Source organism: Podarcis erhardii, assembly GCF_964252035.2.
Source record: "Podarcis erhardii genome assembly, chromosome: 15".
Taxonomy (NCBI): Eukaryota; Metazoa; Chordata; class Lepidosauria; order Squamata; family Lacertidae; genus Podarcis; species Podarcis erhardii.
In genome coordinates this window covers 22,750,485-22,771,478 of record NC_138505.1, presented here as the reverse complement: position 1 = coordinate 22,771,478, position 20,994 = coordinate 22,750,485, and the positions used below count along the sequence as shown (strand labels likewise).

The following is a 20,994-nucleotide window of genomic DNA, read 5'->3' as shown; positions in this document are numbered from 1 at the left end:
ACTGGTAGGCTTCACAGTTTTTCCTACATTGTGATTTTTGCATAGTACTAGCTTCTTCTTCTTTGGCGATCACTAGTAGCCGAGTAAGATTGTCTTCCATAAACACGGTTTTAACAATGAGTCCATAAGTGTCTGTGGAGGCCAATTCTGGATCCACACGTCCTTCCACAGTGGGGACATTGGTTTCCGGGCAGGAGCTGGTCACGGTGTGGATTTGCCAAGCATGCCTTCCTCCTAGCACGATCGTAGCTATATATATATACACACAACATCATATTGCCAGGTGAAAAATTATGAAACCAATATTACAATAGGGACTTCAAACTGGTTTTGGACGAAATATTGATATATTGCCCAGCCCTAAACCCTGGTTTAAAAGCATAGGAACACAAGAAGCCTCCATGAGTCAGTCTGTCTAGCTCAGTACTGACTTAACTGGTCGTGCCTCTCCAGGTTTAAGGCAGGAGATATTCCCAGCCCTACCTGGAAATACCTGGGACTTTCATGCTGCTCTGCCACTGAACCATGGCCCTTCGAACCATAGCTACCATGTTACCTTTACAGGTGTGGCATTGCGTTGGCCCTGAACAAGCTCTCGGAGCACCTGGACAGTTCGCAGGTGAAGCCTCTCTTCCAGTTCTTTGTACCGGATGCCCTTAACGACCGCAACCCTGAAGTCCGGAAGTGCATGCTGGACGCAGCCCTCTCGGCGCTCAATACCCATGGCAAGGTAGGCATTAAGATACACCGAAAGGAAACAGCCTTATATTGACTCGGTCTTTTGGTTCATCTAGCTCACCATTGCGTCCAGGTCTTTGAAATCACGGTTGATGCTATTGTGTGTGTGTGTGTCCTACGGCTTTTCAGGACAGTGTCAACTCCCTGCTGCCCGTGTTCGAGGAGTTCCTGAAGGACGCGCCAAACGATGCCAGCTATGATGCCGTCCGCCAGAGTGTCGTCATTCTGATGGGCTCCCTGGCCAAACATTTGGACAAAAGCGATCCGAAAGTCAAGCCGATCGTTGCCAAACTGATAGCAGCCCTTTCCACTCCATCCCAACAGGTAAGCTCTTTCTCTTTTCCTTTCCACCTTTTGCAGAGATGGGAGCAGGGTAGGAGATTTTGGGGGACGGGGCGGGTTCAAAACACTGAGAAGAGATCTCTGAACCATTTTCGGTTCGTTTTGACTCTTTTGGTAGTTTGGTTAATGCCGTAGTCCCCAGGCAGTCCACCGGGGGCAGTGGCATACCACGAGAAACAAATCAATTAAACACGCAGCTGCTGGGAATAGAATGGTGCTGTGAAATTTGAAGATTATTGCTTCTCTTTTTGCTTCATTGCAGTGTTATTTTGTCCAAATTGAGGTTGACGTTAACTGGTTCCGCGTTGCCTTGTTTCAGACTGCAGTTAATATTAACCACAGTTTGTCAGTTCGGGTGAAATGACAAACTGCGGTTAAGCCAAAGCGGACGCTTGCTGTCTCCTTTCCCTGGCTGCTTGAGAGGCTTGCTGTGACTCATTTGACTCTACTCGCACTAAACAACGGTTTAGGGTGTTGTGCGAATGTGGTCTCTATCTCAGTGCGGGAGAGATTGAAAATGAATTCACATAAGACATAGGGTCCTGATAATGGTGAGGTCTTTGAGCTTTGCTTTCAGAATTTGGCTGCCCGTGATACTTTTTCTAAAAAGGAAATAATAATAAAGAGGCACATTTTGAGGAGGTTGCTCCTGACCCCACGTTGCTCCAGGAGACGCAGGAAGCAGTGTCCCTTTTACCTGGTTTATCTCATGGCCCTTCCTTGCTAAAATGGACTGGTCATCAGATCTTTTTTTAAAAAAACAACACCTGCCTTAATTAGGGCCAGTTATAAAAGTGTTTTAAACAATGGGGGACAGTAATAAAAAGTGCATTATATTCCATTAGGGAGCAAATTATCCACCTGCCTAATCATACCAAATTCACTGGGATGCGGGTGGTGCTGTGGTCTCTACCACTGAGCCTCTTGGGCTTGCCGATCAGAAGGTTGGCAGTTCAAATCCCTACTACAGGGCGAGCTCCCATTGTTCTGTCCCAGCTCCTGCCAACCTAGCAGTTCGAAAGCAGACCAGTGCAAGTAGATAAATAGGTACCACTCTGGTGGGAAGGTAAATGGCATTTCCATGCGCTCTGGTTTCCGTCACGGTGTTCCGTTGCACCAGAAGCGGTTTAGCCATGCTGGCCACATGACCCGGAAAGCTGTCGGACAGCTGTGGACAAACACCGGCTCCCTCTGCCTGAAAGCGAGATGAGCACCGCAACCCCATAGTCGCCTTTGCCTGGACTTAACCGTCCAGGGGTCCTTTACCTTTTACCAAATTCACTTTCTATGACTGGGCCCCGAGTCAGCCCAAGGTAACTTTTGCAGAATCCGAGACCAGGGAGAAGAGTCGGTGGAAGAAGATTGGAAGAAATTTAAAGTTTACTTACAGAAACATTGTAAAATTAAGGAATGTTAGAAGGATGCTGGAATGAAGCTATGTGGTTTTAGCAGAAATGTTATAAAGGACTAAGTAAAAATGGATTGTTAATTGGTGAAAGAAGAGAATGTAAAATTACAGTATATTAAGATAAATTATTAGGATAAAAACAAAGATGGAAAGGATTTGCTGAAATATCTAACTGAACTAGAATACAAAAAGGGGAGGTGTGAGGAGGTCAAGGAAACAAGCAAATGAAAGATAAGTTATGGGAAGGTTTGATTTGTTTCTTAATTGTTTGTATTTTTCTGTTTTTTTTTCTTTTCTGTTTTTATCTATTGTGATGTATTGTCTTTTTTTTTGCTTAATTTGGTGTTTTTTCTTTTTTCCTTTTGTAACCTTTAAAACTTTAATAAATATTTTATAAAAAAAACCACAAAAACTTTTGCTTGAATTGCATTCTTGTCACGGTGATCCCCGTAGGTCCAGGAGTCGGTGGCCAGCTGCTTGCCACCCCTGGTGCCTGCCATCAAGGAGGATGCAGGAGGGATGATTCAGAAGCTGCTGCAGCTGCTGCTGGAGTCCGATAAGTACGCCGAACGGAAAGGAGCCGCTTACGGGCTGGCCGGCCTGGTAAAGGGCTTGGGCATCCTCTCCCTGAAACAGCAGGAGATGATGGCCACGCTAACAGATGCCATTCAGGACAAGAAGAACTTCCGGCGGCGAGAAGGTGAATTGATTGGCAGATTCTCCCCCTCTTCTCCCCATCTTAACTTCTTTAGGACTTTTGCCCTTGATGTGGGTGGGTGTGTCGCTTGCTCGGAACCTCACCCAATGGTCTCTGCCTGCTAGACGAAGGGCTCTTGCGCTAAGGGACATGCAATTTTCTTTCTTATTTATTTATTTATTTATTTATTTATTTATTAACTTTCTTATGTTACATATGCATACATTGCCATATTACATTACAGGGCTTATTATAATAGAATTTCCAACATGTATACAAAGTTTATATACAAAATTTATATACTTGAAAAAAAGAAAAAGCAAAGACACAAAACTATTCCAAAATAGTATTTGTACCAGGACTACGGACTTCCTGTCAAATCTCGTCGTATATTCCTTTTTTTTTACAAGTGAATGTACTCTTCTTATTGTATGTTTCTTTACATTTTATCTAATACATTCCTATATCAATATGTACCCTTGATATTGTTTCTCAACTCAATTTTTCTCCAACATCAATCGAATGCTAGCATAGATAATGTACCTTTACTATGTTTTTGAATATATATCTTATATCTATCCCATTTTTCCATAAATTTTCATTTTGAATTGCCTCTCAGGCTATTGTCAACTGCGCCATTTCAGCAAATTCTTGTAGTTTATTAGGGACATTCAAATTTTAATGTTTCGCAATGGGGATCTGGTAGAACAGTTCCGCTGCTGGGAATTTGTTGCACAATGGATTTCAAAGTCTTATTGTGTGACAAAGTTGCCAACGGCCTGACACCTTCTTTTGTGTAAAAAAGTGTTCTGTTGGCACAAAACAACACTCACGACTCACACCAAAGGAGAAACCATGAAGCTAAGGTGCAAAGCCTTGATAGATAATCTGCTTTGGACGAAGACAGGAAATGGGTTGAGTGAGGATAGGAAGCAGCTGCATACTTCTCAACTCTGAACATTTCCTGCCTTGGATACCAGGCGGCGATATTCAACCATGTGACAGCCTGACATGCATCAAAACCACCTTTCAGACAAGACCAGGGGTCCATTCCGTTGGTGCAAAACCTTTTGCCAGCAGAACAGCTGTACTGCTAAGCAACTTTAACTCAGCACTGCTTTGGATACAACCCTTAGTTCAGACCGAGGGGGTCCCGGTGCAGTCTTGGCCTGAACTAAAAGCAAACCCCTGTGTTGCAATAAGAACCAATCACAACAATACAAACACAACACGTAGGCTAATAGTTAGTAGAGAATATATAATAGAATAGTGATATCGTTCAAATTACAAGAATAAGCCAATCAAAGTTCACATGTACAATATAACAGAATGGCAGTGAGAACTGTCAAGCCGTGTGTTCAAAACAGACATCTAAGGACAGTCTCACAATAGTCTTTCAAAAGTTTCAACAGAAGACGTTTCAAAAGTGAAGTCTCTCAATAGTCTTTCAAAAGTTTTAACGGAAGAAGCCTCAAAAGGACAGTGTCTCTGGAATGATACTACTGTTTTGTGATAGTCTTCATCTACTGGAAATAAGATACAAGGCATACAATCGATGAATGATAACTAAACTGAGCTACCTGCATACACACTGTAAAATAAAGCAGAACATACAAAACAGAATAAATAAATAAAGTTACATACCCGATATTTTTCAACAAATTGAAATTTGAATGATATCATTATTCTATTATATATTCTCTACTATTAGCCTACGTGTTGTGTTTGTATTGTTCTGATTGGCCTGAACTAAGGCAGTTGTAGCGTTTCTGGACTAGCAGTTGCAGCATTTCCTTATTTCAGACTACATCCAGTGGCTGGGCACCGTGATCTTGCTTTTTTTGAGAAGGGTGGTTGAGACGGAAATTAGAAGGGTGTGGGGGGGGGAGCGGAGATAAACTGCACGGAAAATTCCAACCCTTTCCTTCATTTCATGTTTTGTGCTTGCAGACTGAGAGAAAGTTGGTGGGGACAGAGCCTCGCTTGCCAGTCTGCCCCTTGCCCTGACAAAAGCCTTGTTTGCCTCCCATTTAGGGGCCTTGTTTGCCTTTGAGATGCTCTGCAGCATGCTTGGGAAGCTCTTTGAGCCTTACGTGGTCCACGTCTTGCCCCACCTGCTGCTGTGCTTCGGAGACGGGAATCAGTACGTCCGAGAGGTAAGAAGTGCCTGGTGTTTTCAGGGCAGTAGGTTAAGGACGGAAGAAGCATTGGGCTGCTGGATTAGGCCAAAGCCCCACCCACCCCCTGCCCAGGTCCAGCACCCTGTTCCCCATGGTGGCAGTAAAGGTAAAGGGACCCCTGACCATTAGGTCCAGTCGTGACCGACTCTGGGGTTGCGGCGCTCATCTCACTTTATTGGCGGAGGGAGCCAGCATACAGCTTCCGGCTTATGTGGCCAGCATGACTAAGCTGCTTCTGGAGAACCAGAGCAGCGCACGGAAACGGCGTTTACCTTCCTGCTGGAGTGGTACCTATTTATCTACTTGCACTTTTGATGTGCTTTCGAACTGCTAGGTTGGCAGGAGCTGGGACCAAGCAACGGGAGCTCACCCCGTTGCGGGGATTTGAACCGCCAACCTTCTGATCGGCAAGCCCTAGGCTCCGTGGTTTAGACCACAGCGCCACCCATGTCTCGATGGTGGCAGTAGCCTTCCCTTATTGCATAAGAACATAAGAAGCACTTGGCTGCAGGATCAGGGTCATCTCTTCCAGCATCCTGTTCACACACTGGCCAACCAGATGCTGCTGGACATAATAATCTCTTAATTAGCATACATACACAGTAAACACCCAAGAAGGAATTCCTTAAAACTAGGTGAAAATCAGATAAGAGTGCAACTGTATATCACAAGCATAACACCTTTAAAAACATTATGTGGGTCCTGGCTGGAGACAGAGAAACTCGCTCCAGTCTGCTACTGCTGATGAGTGTAAAAATGCATGACAAATAATTGTATGGTGATTCCCTTGGCCCAGGGGCAGCCAGTGCTGTGTCCTCTGGATTTTAATGGACTCCAAATCCCATCAGCCCCAGCCAGCATGGCCGGTGGACAGGAATGATGGGAGTTGTAGTTCAACATCACCTGGAAGGCACCGCAGTGGCTACCTCACCTTAGATTTAGTTTTCTGGTGCCCCCACACCTGCACACACAGTTCATTGCTGGAGTTGAGAGTGATCCTCTATAATGTTTGGCTGCTGGATCTCGAAGTGGGTTTGAGGCCAGTTGTGATTTCTCCGTTTCCTTCCTTTGAGGCCGCAGACGATTGCGCCAAGGCCGTGATGAGTAACCTGAGTGCCCATGGGGTGAAGCTGGTGCTGCCTTCGTTGCTGGCTGCGCTTGAGGAGGAGTCTTGGAGAACCAAAGCTGGTAAGAACTTGGGACTGGGTTCCTTTTTCATTTAAGGGAAGGGAGGCTGACTGACAGCTTTTGGAATGGCTGTAGCTCCTTTGTTCTTGCGGGAAGATTATACCAGCATTGCCTTATTTTGCTCCGGTATTATTCTCTGCAAAGAGCCATCCTAACTAGGTAGGATCTTTACAGCTTTTGGGAAACCTTAGGCTCTCAAAGTTTATTGTTTAAGTAGTCGTAGCAGGGTCCACTGAGGATGAAATTTAGTCTCTGCTGATCGCTGTTTATCTTAGCTGTCCAAAAACTTTTGAAGCTGCATGCTTGACTGCGGCTATAATCCTCTGTACACTTAATTTTGGGGAGGAAGTTCCCATTGAGCTTGGTGGATATGACTTCCTAGTAAGGCTGCTCTGTGGACTGACTTCTAACTTTGCCTGTATCTATCTTTCTATCATTCCATCATTCCCTGTCTTCCTGCTCTTCCCCACCAGGGTCAGTGGAGCTGCTGGGTGCCATGGCTTACTGCGCCCCCAAACAACTCTCCTCCTGCTTGCCAAACATTGTGCCAAAACTCACCGAGGTGCTCACAGACTCCCACGTGAAGGTCCAGAAGGCTGGGCAGCAGGCGCTCCGGCAAATTGGGTCAGTTATCAGGAACCCCGAGATCTTGGGTAAGAGCTTGTAGTTTGTGTTTGTGTGTGTACTAGCATCTTCCTCTTGAGGCGTGCAAGGTGGAACAAATGGGACCACATTGCAAATTAAAAATAAAGCACAATAAAACATGAGATTCAGGGAGCCAACCAGCTAACTCTACCCTACCCTATTCCAGGATACTCCATTCCCCCGCCTATTTCCTATTTTCTGCTCCAGATAGTTGGCGTTCCATGGTCCCTAAGCATACACAGTCCTCACTGGACTGTTTCAACAGGGGTTGCTCCTTTGGGATTCCCTGCCCCCATTCCCTCCTCCATAGTTCTGAAAATCGTGGAGTTCCTCCAGGCCTGCTGACATCTTCCTCTTGTTTCTCAGCCACCCCATTGCGTAGTACATAATGGCCTGGACTCTACTGAGTTTGCTGTTGGAGGGAGCAGGTAGACCCAAGCATGGAGGTTGGATGTATCAAAGGCTATTAATTATGGAGTCTGCATAGAACCTCCATGTACTGAAGCAGCATACCTCTGAATACCAGCTGCTGGCCTCTGTCCAGAATGGAACAGGACTTTATAGACATCTAATGAAACCTTGAATCTAGCCAGGTCAAAAACAGGCAGCTGGTGCATCACTTTCAACAGAGGTGTCACAGGTGGTTGCCAGCAGCATTTTGCATATGGGTTACCAAAATACAGACTGTTGTCTATCAGCTGGCTCTTTGCTCTGATCCTGACCATGTCCTCCTCCTTTTCTTCCCCTCCAAACAGCGATCGCGCCTGTCCTCTTGGATGCCTTGACAGACCCATCCAGAAAGACGCAGAAGTGCCTGCAGACCCTGCTGGACACCAAATTTGTCCATTTCATTGACGCCCCTTCACTGGCTCTCATCATGCCCATTGTCCAGAGGGCTTTCCAGGATCGCTCCACGGACACGAGGAAAATGGCTGCCCAGATCATCGGCAATATGTACTCTTTGACAGATCAGAAGGTGAGCTGGAGAGAGGCTTCAGAGCCAGGGGTGGGAGCCTTTTTTCGGCCCAAGGGCCACATTATCTTCTGCGGGGGCCACATGCCATTGGTAGGTGGGACCAGACTCAAAAGGAGGTGGAGCAAGGAATGTAAATTTTACCACAGGCTAGTTTCTACACACATGCCTCTCTCTGTCCTCCCATCTGGACAAACAAGAGCCATTGTTGCAGGTCAAAGACACATCTCAGCCAGGCAAAAACATGCAATAGATTCAGGGTATGAGACTGACAGCCAGAGGCAAGATGAGTTCTGCAACTCCTGACATCCATTTATCTCCTATGTGAGATGCAACGATCAATCAAGGCAACCTCTCCAGACCCACAGAAGCACCTGGAGACTTACTGGACTTGAATTGTTCATATGCATCATAAACTTGTTCAGAGTAGTGGTACCAGCCTTAAGCTGCAGTTAGGACTCTTTTTAAGAAATGACAGACCAGCTGCTATTGTTGTTGCTGCCTCTTGTCATTTAAATTATATATATGAAAAAGCAATGATAGATAGATAGATAGATAGATAGAGAGGTAAAGAGGTAGGTAGGTAGGTAGGTAGATAGATAGATAGATACATACATACATACATACATACATACATACATACATATAGAGACAGATAGCCAGTGGTTTTTCTGGGGGGATGCAGGTGTACGCATACCCCTAAACATTTTGTGAATCTAAGTTTGGCCTCACAGAGTTTGGCCTCATGAGTAGGAAAATGAGAGTACCCCTAAACATATTTTTTTAAAGAAAAAAAAGCACTGCAGATAGCTATAGATTTAGATAAAATACACAGGGTGGATCATGACTGGTGAGAGGTGCATCCTGGGTAGGGTTCCGTGGGCCAGATAGAAAGGCCTGGAGGGCCACATGTGGCCCCTGGATCTGTTGTTCCCCATCCCTACAGGAACTGCAGCAGATCCACATATGTAGAAATGGTTCCCCGAGGACAGAGCCTCTACAGGCCATGACTTTGCTGTTTGTTGCCCTCCCAGCTGTGTTTGGAGGGGGACTGGATGCTAAGCAAAAAACAGGGTGCACGTTTGCCATCTTTGCCATCGGCACCCTTCCAAGGTCCACATGCACTGACCCCAAAATCCCAATTGTGATGTTCCTCCCACTTAACCTGTCCCCCTTCTCCATTTCAGGATCTGGCTCCTTATCTGCCCAGTGTGACCCCAGGTCTGAAGGCCTCTTTGCTGGACCCGGTGCCTGAGGTACGCCGTCTCTGTGCAGTTCCTTCATTAGGTGGCCTTTTCCTCCTCACCTTTTCCTCCCAGTTTCCCACAGTCCTTTCCTTTGGACTTTCAGGTGCGCACGGTATCCGCGAAGGCGCTGGGAGCCATGGTGAAGGGGATGGGCGAGTCTTGCTTCGAGGACCTGCTGCCTTGGCTGATGGAGACCCTGACATATGAGCAGAGTTCGGTGGATCGCTCTGGGGCCGCCCAAGGCAAGGACAGCAGGCTGTTTCCTGGTGTTTGATAAAAACAATGGATTTGGCTGCAAGGGAGTTGGGGGCTGGTTGCCTGCTCAGCTCACCAGCATGTTGGGCAGCCTCAGGCAAAGTTATTTACTTACTATAGAAGAGAGCCATTGTGGTGGTGTGGTTAGATAAGAGTCTTGGACCAGGACCCGAGAGAAAAGGATTCAAAGGTGGGTTGTGCTAAGAGACCGTGTCCGGCCCCCAAGGTTGCCCAGTGAGCTTCACAGCTGCCAAGTGGAGATTTTGAACACGGGTCCCTTCCAGGTCCTAGTCCGACACTTTCGCTTGTACAGTGGTACCTCAGGTTACATGCGCTTCAGGTTACATACGCTTCAGGTTACAGACTCCGCTAACCCAGAAAAGGTGCTTCAGGTTAAGAACTTTGCTTTAGGATGAGAACAGAAATCGTGCTCCAGCGGTGCAGCGGCAGCAGGAGGCCCCATTAGCTAAAGTGGTGCTTCAGGTTAAGAACAGTTTCAGGTTAAGAACGGAGCTCCAGAACGAATTAAGTACTTAACCCGAGGTACCACTGTACAACCACACCAGCTTTCAAGTTACTCTCTGCCCCGTCGCACCATTTTGCAAGATCAGGTTTCTAAACGGCTTACCTCACAAAGTTGTTGTGAACGTCGAAAATCTTGGAAGCTGCTTTATATGCTGAGAGAGACTTGTTTGTCAATGTAGATTCTGTGCCAATATGCGCTCAGCCATTTTGCTGTGGCTCTTCACCCACAAGAGACAGGGTTTACCTCACCAAGGCATTTCAGATTCTGCTATTCCTGGGCATGGGTGGGGCAGGAAGCTGTATACATCATTGAAGTCCTCTAGTCACTGAAATCCCGATTCGGCAAATCCTTGGAGGCTCTGGGATTTTACCAGAGGCTGCCCACACATTGTTTGATGACATTTTCACAAACATATGGGCTCGCTATTTGCTTTGTCTATTAAACCTAGAAAAGTAAGAGAGTCTCAGAAGGCTGTTCTGAACCCAGTGGCACATTCTGCATTTCTATGGGAAATATATGAGAAATATATCTTTTGTGGGTATACACACCTGTGCGATCCTGAGCAAGAGAGTTACACCAAAACACACCATCTTTTCCAGGTCTGGCTGAAGTCATGGCTGGCTTAGGAGTGGAGAAGCTGGAGAAACTTATGCCAGAAATCGTGGCTACAGCAAGCAAAGTGGACATCGCCCCCCATGTCCGGGACGGTTACATCATGATGTTCAACTACCTGCCCATCACCTTTGGGGATAAGTTCACACCTTATGTTGGGCCCATCATACCTTGCATCCTTAAGGTAGGGTTTTCGGGGCAGGTTTTTGATCCTTCCATCCAGAAGGGACGGAGGCTTGAATTCAAGCCATGAGAATGGAGGAGCCTCCAAGTCTCTGATGGCTGGAGATCCCACTCTTAGCCGCTGTGCTGCGCCCACAAAACCAACCCTTGTTGGTAATTTGTACCCTCCTACTTAGGCGCTGGCAGACGAGAACGAGTTTGTGCGGGACACGGCTTTGCGTGCCGGGCAGAGGATTATAAGCATGTACGCAGAGACAGCCATTGCGCTCCTCTTGCCTCAGCTGGAGCAAGGCCTCTTTGATGACCTCTGGCGAATCAGGTTAGAGCCGACTTCCCATTCATGTGGCTTGTCACTTGCGGGGAATCTCATGGCCTAGGACCCGCGTACCTAAGGGACTGCCTCTCTCAGTATGCCCCACTGAGGACCTTAAGGTCCATAAATAGCAACACCCTAGAGGTCCCAGGCCCTAAGGAAGTCAGATTAGCCTCAAGCAGAGCCAAGGCCTTTTCAACATTGGCTCCGGCCTGGTGGAACGCTCTGTCTCATGAGACCAGGACCCTGCAGGATCTGATTTCCTTCCGCAGGGCCTGTAAGACAGAGTTGTTCCACCTGGCCTTTGGCTTGGAGTCAATTTTGATTCCCTCCCCCTCTTTCTTTTTTCCTTTTTCCTCCTGTGATGCAGCTGCATTTTAATGTTTTAATGTTGTATTTTAATTTTGTTTTTTAAGTTGTATTCATTCAACTTGTTTTTATTATTGGTTGTTAGCCGCCCTGAGCCCGGCCTTGGCTGGGGAGGGCAGGGCATAAATTAAATTTAGTATTATTATTATTTAGAATGGGGACAGAGAACCACATGCGCAGGGGACCAATGTGACCCTTCAGTCCTCCCTCAGGGCCCTCGGGGCTCTCCAGAGGCCACACCCACACTCTGGTCCCGCTTTGCTGTTTCCTTATTTGTTCTTGCTCGACTGGGGTGTGTACATCTACCCTACTGTACAAAGATAGAATTCACCCTCATGGCTGCACCTACTTTTGTTTCTGACCCTGCCCAGGGTCATGTGACTCCCAGAGGTTGTGCAGAAGGAAATGCTGCCCTCTGCTGAAAAATGCTTTCATCAATCTTGCCTTACCCGCCCTCTTTTTAAATTTATTTTTCAAACAGGTACAGCTCAGTTCAGCTACTCGGGGACCTCCTCTTCTATATTTCGGGAGTCACAGGGAAGATGACGACGGAGACGGCTTCTGAGGACGACAACTTTGGCACAGCCCAGTCTAACAAGGCGAGTGCTGTCCTTTCCTCTCCTGGCTGCTTTGTGAGCAAACAGCTGGAGTCCAGACTAGGCAAGACGGTGGATATTTGCAGTGTTAGAAACTCAGGTATATAAGCCAAATGGCTCCTTAAACTTAGGTTACGGTTGCCACAACAGAAGGTCTGTTCGCCAGGGGGTTGGGCTAGACGACCCCTTTCTAATGTTACAAGTCTACATTTCTATAATTCTGTTGTCTCGGCTACATTGCCTGACTGTAGCTTGTTCTTACAACAGTTCACTTGTCCCAGTGTGCAAGGAGGAGAAGCACACACAGTGGAAATGAAAATGGTATTAACTATGGACTAGGGCAGAGATTTTTTAAACTGGTTGCCAACCCTGACGCCCAGAAATCTCAACGTGCAGTGGTACCTTGGTTTAATAACAGCTTAGCTTATGAACAACTTGGATTAAGAACACTGCAAACCCGGAAGTAGGTGTTTCGGTTTGTGAGCTTTGCCTTGGAAGCAGAACATGTTCCACTTCCTGTTGTGTGTGTTCCATTTGTAATTTGAGTCCCCCGCTGGCTATGGGAAAGCACGCCTTGGTTTAAGAACGCTTTGGTTTAAGAACGGACTTCTGGAACGGATTAAGTTCGTAAACCAAGGTGCTACCTGTAGTCGCAGTTGGACCTGCACTAGTAGCAAAACACACGTGGTACCTGGGGAATTTCAAACACTTGATATATGACTACCCTTTCCCCCCCTTTTTCCTCTTTTTTTTGCTAAATAGCCGCCGCCAACCTTATATTAAAAAATCAGTGCCTTTTGCTTCATTGGTGGATCTCTTCACCCAAAAATTATTGCTTTCCCTTCTTTGGGGGTAGGGGATGTGAAGAGATGAACAATACAATTCGAGATCTCCCAATGAATGCCTTCCCTAGTTTGGCCCTGTAGTATATTTCTTGCTAGTGCGAAACGTGGTGGGCTTTATCCAGAAATCCATGCATCTTATGTTGCTGTTGCTGCTCGTTTGATTTCTTACCTGCCCTCCACCATGAGCCCCCAGGGCTCATGCCAGATCAGGGCCTGCCAGATCAGGGCCCAAGCAAGGCAGCATCCTGTTCTCACAGAGGACAACCAGAAGCCTTTTCTGGGAAAACCTGCAAACAGGACCAGAGCCCAAGAGCCCTCTCCCCTCCTGTGGTCTCCAGCAACTGGGATCCTGAAGTATTACAGCCTCCAACTGTAGGGGAAGGGCATAGCGGCCATTGATAGCCTTGCCCTCCAAGAGTTTGTCCAGTCCTCTTTTTAAGCCATCCAAATTAGTAGCCATCAGTTCTTCCTGCAGCAGTGAGTTCCATTGTTAAACTGTGTGCATACAAAGAATGCCTACATTTTCAGTGTGCCTACTCTCAATGTGTCTAACCCTGGATGCAAACCGAAACTTGTTTTCTTGGCTGCACCCCCTTTTTTTAAAAAAAAAATAACACATTCTTTTTATTTTTCCAGGCAATCATTAACGCACTCGGAGTGGAGAGGAGGAACCGGGTGCTGGCGGGGCTGTACATGGGCCGCTCGGATACACAGCTGGCCGTCCGCCAGGCATCCTTGCACGTTTGGAAAATTGTCGTCTCAAACACGCCTCGCACGCTCCGCGAGATTCTGCCAACGCTCTTTGGCCTCCTCTTGGGATTCTTGGCCAGCACCTGTGCAGACAAGAGAACAGTTAAGTGTTTGGGCCAACCAACTTGACTCTGCCACTTTTCAGGTGTTAACAGAGTTTCGCTTTATGATTCTGCAACGCAGGGGTGCCAACTTGAATAAAATATTGTGGGGGCCCAGGTAAGCCCCGTCCCTCATAATCAACTACATGATGCAGTACACAAACACACACACACCATTTGAATAGGAATGCCCATCAACTTTGTGGGGGCCCGGCCCCCTCAAATATTTTATTGTGGGGGCTGAAGCCCACATGGCCCCTAGTAGTTGGCTCCTACGCTGCAGTGTAGTGTTCATTTGCACAAAATTGGGACTGTGGGGATCAGTACCAGATAGGTTGAATTTGTAGATGTTCTGCTATGTATTCCAGTGCGACACAGTCTGTTGGATTTCTGGGAGCAGGTTAGGCATGTGGGATAAAGGGAGACCTCAGCCCCTCATAATGCGTAGGCTTTACGCACGTGTAAAACGGATATCTTCTCTCTCTCAAAATCTCCAAATGAATCTGAACTTCAATGTCTAAAATCCCTGGTAAAGGACAAGGATCCTGAGATCACGTTAAAGGTAGCCAAATTCTGTGTGATTGCCATAAAACTTAGGGAACAAGCTGTGCTATCATAGTGATTAAGGTTTTAAATGATAATTTTAGGTTATATGTTAATGACTAAGTTTTAATTTATATATTTTTAAACTGTTGCTGTATCTGTATTGTCCCTGTTACACCTAATTGCAAATTCAAATGTATCCCTATCATGTTTTATGACTTCCTTGATATTGTATGGGGGCTGGAACTGGTCTGTGACCGAAATAATCAAATTCAAATCCCCCCCCCCTCTCATGGAGGGGTTGTTTCCTCTTTTCCTCTCTACCTTTTCCTCCACCTTTCTCCTCGCCCTTAAAACTTGGAATGTGAGCTCCATGAGGCAGCGATCTGTTGCTACTCAGTCAATAGCAGATACCAACCTATCAGGTGGTCTGTTTCATGCAACATAGGAGTCTTGCCTTTGTTGTGGTGACACCGCCCTGTGGAAGCCATTCTTGTTAAATATTATACAGTGGTGCCTCGCAAGACGAAAAGAATCCGTTCCGCGATTCTCTTCGTCTAGCGGTTTTTTCGTCTTGCGAAGCAAGCCCATTGACGGCTTAGCGGCTTAGCGCTATTAGCGGCTTAGCGGCTTTTAGCGGCTTATCGGCTTATTGGATCAGCTGATAAGCGGCTTAGCAGCTTAGAAAAAGGGGGGGGGGAGGAAAAAAAAGTCAGAAAAACTTGCAAGACATTTCGTCTTGCAAAGCAAGCCCATAGGGAAATTTGTTATGCGAAGCGCCTCCAAAACGGAAAACCCTTTCGTCTAGCGGGTTTTCCTTCTTGCGAGGCGTTCGTCTTGCGGGGCACCACTGTACAGGGGTCTCTCTTGTTGCCTTTCCGGCACCCACTGAAGACCTTCCTTCCCCAACACAACTTTTTAGGTAGAGATTTTTCAAAACCTGCATCTGTATCTGAATCGTTTAGCAGATGCTTTAATTGTTTCAACCCCCCCCCCCTTCTGTCATCTCTCTCTTGTAAGAATAATTGTTTTATCACGTGTTTACTGCCCTGGGCTCCTTCGGGAGGAAGCGTGGGATAGAAACGTAATAATAATAATAATAATAATAATAATAATAATAATAATAATAATAATATTTGGAAAAGTATAATGGGACATTCACAGTGAATAAGAGTGGGGACAACCAGCCCTTCTAAGTGCAGTTGTTTTTGCTTCTTTTAAAACCTTGTGACTGGCTCTGTTTTGACACACCTAAAACTATCTCTCGGCAGATCGCAGCTCGCACGTTGGGGGACCTTGTCCGAAAGCTGGGGGAGAAGATTCTTCCAGAAATCATCCCCATTTTGGAGGAAGGTCTGAGGTCGGAGAAGAGCGACAAGAGGCAAGGTGTCTGCATTGGCCTGAGTGAGATCATGAAGTCCACCAGCAGGGATGCTGTAAGTTCTTATTCACAGCCGCGGTAACTTGGAACCTGGTGGGGTGGGCTGCTTTAGTTATTTATTTTAGTCGTCATTATTATTATGCTTTACATGGAAACCAAAATAAAAAAGAAGGATGTAGTTAACTTAAGGAATGCCAGAAGATAGTAAATATCCGAAACCGAAATCAGACATGAAGTGGATTTAACATATTTAATCAAATTCAGGGTTCCAAGCAACAACTGCTCTAGTAAATTATGAAAAGATTCCGTTTTTCCACAAGGACGTTGTTATCTTCCTTCTCTGTTTATTAACCATATTTCTAAGTTTACCATGTTCAAAACTTTAGTTATCCATTCTCTCATAGAACCTTTTCTCCTTTTCTTCCCATTTTGGCAGATAATAATTATTGAAGGAGTCAGGAAATGTATCAATTCCAATAGTGTAGTACTCTGGGGTTTGGGGTGGGTCAAAGACCCTCGGCTATTTCTGCAGCAAGGTCCCTGTCTCCAGCATCAGTGCGCATGAAAGGAGAACTTTGTAGCCCCTGAGAAGTCTTCTCTCCCTTTGTGCTCATTGGAGCCGATCAGAGCGAAAGGAGGCAAACCAACCACTGAGGATGGGTTCCTAGGGTCCTCAGGGACCCTGAAAACACCAGGTGCTTGAGTTTCAAGGCAATTGTGTGCATGTGTGGCGCTGTGGTCTAAACCACTGAGCCTCTTGGGCTTGCCGATCAGAAGGTTGGCAGTTCGAATCCCCGCAACGGGGTGAGTTCCCGTTGCACCGTCCCATCTTCTGCCAATCCAGCAGTTTGAAAGCACACCAGTGCAAGTAGATAAATAGGTAGCGCCGTGACGGGAAGGATAATGGCTGCTCTGGTTTCTGTCACAGTGTTCTTTTGCGCCAGAAGCAGTTTAGTCATGCTGGCCACATGACCTGGAAAGCTGTCTGTGGACAAACACTGGCTCTCTTGGCCTGAAAGCGAGATGAGCGCCACAACCTCATAGTTGCCTTTGACTGGACTTAACCATCCAGGGGTTCTTTTGTTAACCTCTTTCTATTATATACAATGGAACTTAACAGAAAACACAACTTTGCATAGGCTTCCTAGGAGTCGATTGCACCTTTTCCCACCTGGAAAGAAACCTTCCAGAACCCTCCTGAACTAATCAGAATAGGAAAGATCTCTATACATCGGATCAATACTTTCTGTACTAAGAAATGATAACTTGACTGCACCTTTCCCCTTGTAATTGCCATGGAAATCCACCCAGCAGCGGTCTTCATCTGCCCCCTTTCCAGGTGCTGTGTTTCTCAGAGTCTCTGGTCCCAACAGTGAGGAAAGCTCTGTGCGACCCTTTGGAGGAGGTCCGGGAAGCAGCCGCAAAGACCTTCGAACAGCTGCACTCTACCGTCGGGTACCAGGCTCTGGAAGACATCCTGCCCTTCTTGCTGAAGCAGCTGGTGAGTGCATCAGAAGTTCTTTCTCTCTGTGTCCTGTTGAATTAGGAAATATATGCAACAGTAGCTCTCCTTATTTTGAGGTGCTGCAGAGAACACCCCAAAAATAACTTCAGAACTTGGAAGGTGGACTGATTGATGAAAGCTAAGCGGGAACCTCTGTGTATAGAGACAGCAAATCTCTGAATATCAGATGCTGAGGACCAGCATCATGGCTTTGGGGACTTCCAGGGGCATTTGGGTGCTGGAAGATGAATTGCTGGGCTTGGATCAGGGCTGGGGAAGTGGGAGTTAGCAGAAGTACAGATTCTCCCACCATTGGCTTAAATGGGTCTCCATCTCCTCCAGCAACACCGTTCTTGACATCTTATGTCTTTGCTGTAGGAGATGGATCTGGCAGGTGGAGAGGATGGGGCAGGCCTCCCCCTGCAGTGATCAGACCATCAATGGAGCTGATGAAATCCGATTTCATGTTTAAAGTGCTTTTAGCTTCCTGGACAAAGGGACACGGGTGGCACTGTGGGTTAAACCACAGAGCCTAGGACTTGCCGATCAGAAGGTTGGCGGTTCGAAGCCCCGCGACGGGGTGAGCTCCCGTTCCTCAGTCCCTGCTCCTGCCAACCTAGCAGTTCGAAAGCACGCCAGTGCAAGTAGATAAATAGGTACCGCTCCAGCGGGAAGGTAAACGGCGTTTCCGTGCGCTGCTCTGGTTCACCAGAAGCGGCTTAGTCATGCTGGCCACATGACCCGGAAGCTGTACGCCGGCTCCTTCGGCCAATAAAGTGAGATGAGCGCCGCAACCCCAGAGTCGGTCACGACTGGACCTAATGGTCAGGGGTCCCTTTACCTTCCTGGACAAGTAATGCTTACAATAATGCTTGCAGTGGCTGTAATGGCTGTACATACAATGGCTTCTTTCCTTTTCCTCCTCGTAGGAATGTGAAGAGACGTCGGAGTTTGCTCTGGATGGCCTTAAGCAGGTGATGGCCGTGAAGAGCCGAGTGGTGCTGCCTTACTTGGTGCCAAAGGTACGTGTGTGAACACTCCCCCCTGCCCCACCCTTTATGTAACCTTTGAAAGTGAGTCCCTCTCGGCTCAGTTTCTGGATAAGCTGGTGCAATAGCTCAGTTGGATAGAGCGTGGTGCTGATAATCCCAGCATTGCAAGTTTGATCCCCGAATGGAACAGCTGCCTATTCCTGCATTGCAGGAGGTTGCACTAGATCAGGCTTCCTCAAACTCGGCCCTCCAGATGTTTTCGGCCTACAAAATCCCCAGCTAGCAGGACCAGTGATCAGGGATGATGGAAATTGTAGTCTCAAAACACCTGTAGGGCTGAGTGTGAGGAAGCCTGCACTAGATGAACCTCAGGGTCCCTTCCAACTCATGATTCTATAACCAAAAATATCTTAAGACTTTTCAAACACTTACATGAAAATCTCAAGGTTTTCGAAAACACGTTTCCATCAGGAGTGAGGAATGTCTGACTGGCTCTTGGAACTCTCCTCCGTCCACACCCCTCACCAGCCCTAAATTTACACCCTCCTTGAGTGTTTTTGCCTGGCTGGACTGTGCCCTTGAACTCTGACACTGCCTTGACGGGCGACAGAGAGAGAAGGGTGTGTAGAAAGTAGTCTACTATTCAAAGGTAAAATGTGTGTCTTGTTGCCCTGCCCACTTTGGCCTCTGGCCCCTCCTACTGCTGACATCTGGCCCTGAGGAGGGAATATGGCCCTCAGGTAGGGAAAAAAAAATCCTACCCAGGTGTAGGTGGACCCTCCAGAGTAGGCATAGGCAAACTCGGCCCTCCAGATGTTTTGGGACTACAACTCCCATCATCCCTGACCACTGGTCCTGTTAGCTAGGGATGATGGGAGTTGTAGTCCCAAAACATCTGGAGGGCTGAGTTTGCCTATGCCTGTTCTGGAGGGCCAGGATTTGGCTGTTTATGTATTTCCCATTTTTCTTACGAGGAGCTGAAGGTGGAGTACACGATTCTCCTCTCCCAGTTTTATCCAGACACCCATCCTGTTAACGTAGTTTAGGCAGCATCTGGCCCAAGGTCTCTATGTACTGATGCACAAGAGATAGGGATGGCCACCAACTTGGACAGCTTTGAAAGGGAGCTAGACTTCGCTCACAGAGGATAAAGTTGCCAGCGACTGCCAGTTGTGATGGCAGTGTTGCTGCCCCCAGAATCGGAGGCAGTATGCTGGAGAACATGGCTGGGGAAAAGCTAACGGGCTCAGGTCCTGCTCGTCTGCTTCCTGTATGGGAAACAGGTTGCTAGACTAGACAGGCCATTGGTCTGATCCAACAAGGCTCTTCTTGCAACATTCAGCGAGGTTGTGGCCAAGCGGGAATTTTTAAAATACATTTTTATTAATTTTCAACATATCATTTTCAACAGTAATCAACATTTTAACATCTTACACAATTTTTTTGACTTCCATCAATCTCATCTGAAAATTTTCCAATCTAATCACTAAATACACATTTCCCACTTCTTCAATTACATTTAGCTCATAACTAATATCACTGTTCTTTCTCTAATTTGCAACGCTTCATACATTTCTCCTTACACAGCTTCTTGTAGTCCTACTAGCATAATTTGTTGGTTACAGTTGCTCTTCAAATAGTTTGTATATGTCTTCCAATCTTCTGTAAATCTCTGGTCCTGCAGGTTTCGAATCCTCCCTGTCATTTTATCTAATTCTGCATAGTCCATTAATTTTGTTTGCCATTCTTCTTTCATCTTTGAATCTCTTCTTGCTTCCATTTCTGGGCTAACAATACTCTTGTCCCTGTTGTTGCGGCCCAAGCGGGAATTTTAATCTGGGTCTTGCACGCTGTATGCCAACACTCTACCCGCCATGGCACCATGGTTCTGAGTGTGCAAACTCAAGAGCAAGCCTATTGGTTGGTTGATGTGCAAAAGCACCCTTGGGAATTTGGGGTCACAGAACAGTGTCTGGGGTCAGTGTCCGGGCTGTAGGTCAGACAGAGATGGGGGAACCTGTAGCCTTTCCATTATTGTCGGACTCCATCTCCCATCAGCCCCAGCCAGGGAGGGTGGGAGTTGTAGTCCAACAACATCTGGGGGGCTGCAGGGTACCCCACCTGTTACAGGTCAGTAGTTTAAAATATTCTTCTTATGTCTAACTTCTTGTTTCCCTTAGCTTATTTCTCCTCCTGTAAACACCAGAGTCCTGGCCTTCCTTTCATCTGTAGCTGGCGACGCTCTCACCCGGCACCTTGGCGTGATCTTGCCTGCCATGATGTCGGCGCTAAAGGGGAAGCTTGGGACTAACGAAGAGCAGCAGGTAAGAATGTTTTTGGAGAGAAAGATGAGCTGAAGCTATTTCATTTTCTCCAGTGTGCTCAAGGTGGCGTACAGGGTTCACACCTCCTCCTTTAATCCCCACAACAACCCTGTGAGGTAGGTTAGGCCAAGAGGCAGTTACTGGTCCAAGCCCACACCCAGCGAGCTCCATGGCCAAGTGGGGATTTCAACCTTGGTCTCTCCCAGGTCCTAGTTTAAACCACTACTCCATGCTGGATCCCCAGCTAGAGTCTGGCACTGATAGGAATTATGTTAGTTTCTG

At 46.8% G+C, this 20,994-nt stretch overlaps 1 protein-coding gene across 1 annotated transcript in view; it reads left to right on the top strand.

The window, feature by feature from the left end:
- Positions 1-20,994, top strand: part of GCN1 (GCN1 activator of EIF2AK4) — a 66,055-nt gene that overhangs the window by 30,177 nt on the left and 14,884 nt on the right. Inside the window, exons 32-48 of the mRNA XM_081842189.1 lie at positions 565-730; positions 868-1,062; positions 2,942-3,188; positions 5,220-5,341; positions 6,439-6,553; positions 7,027-7,206; positions 7,954-8,174; positions 9,359-9,427; positions 9,522-9,660; positions 10,799-10,995; positions 11,171-11,313; positions 12,158-12,275; positions 13,754-13,969; positions 15,783-15,947; positions 17,232-17,393; positions 18,326-18,418; positions 20,569-20,712. Coding sequence (XP_081698315.1) covers positions 565-730; positions 868-1,062; positions 2,942-3,188; positions 5,220-5,341; positions 6,439-6,553; positions 7,027-7,206; positions 7,954-8,174; positions 9,359-9,427; positions 9,522-9,660; positions 10,799-10,995; positions 11,171-11,313; positions 12,158-12,275; positions 13,754-13,969; positions 15,783-15,947; positions 17,232-17,393; positions 18,326-18,418; positions 20,569-20,712 — 2,692 coding nt within the window. The remainder of the gene's footprint in view (positions 1-564; positions 731-867; positions 1,063-2,941; positions 3,189-5,219; positions 5,342-6,438; positions 6,554-7,026; positions 7,207-7,953; positions 8,175-9,358; positions 9,428-9,521; positions 9,661-10,798; positions 10,996-11,170; positions 11,314-12,157; positions 12,276-13,753; positions 13,970-15,782; positions 15,948-17,231; positions 17,394-18,325; positions 18,419-20,568; positions 20,713-20,994) is intronic.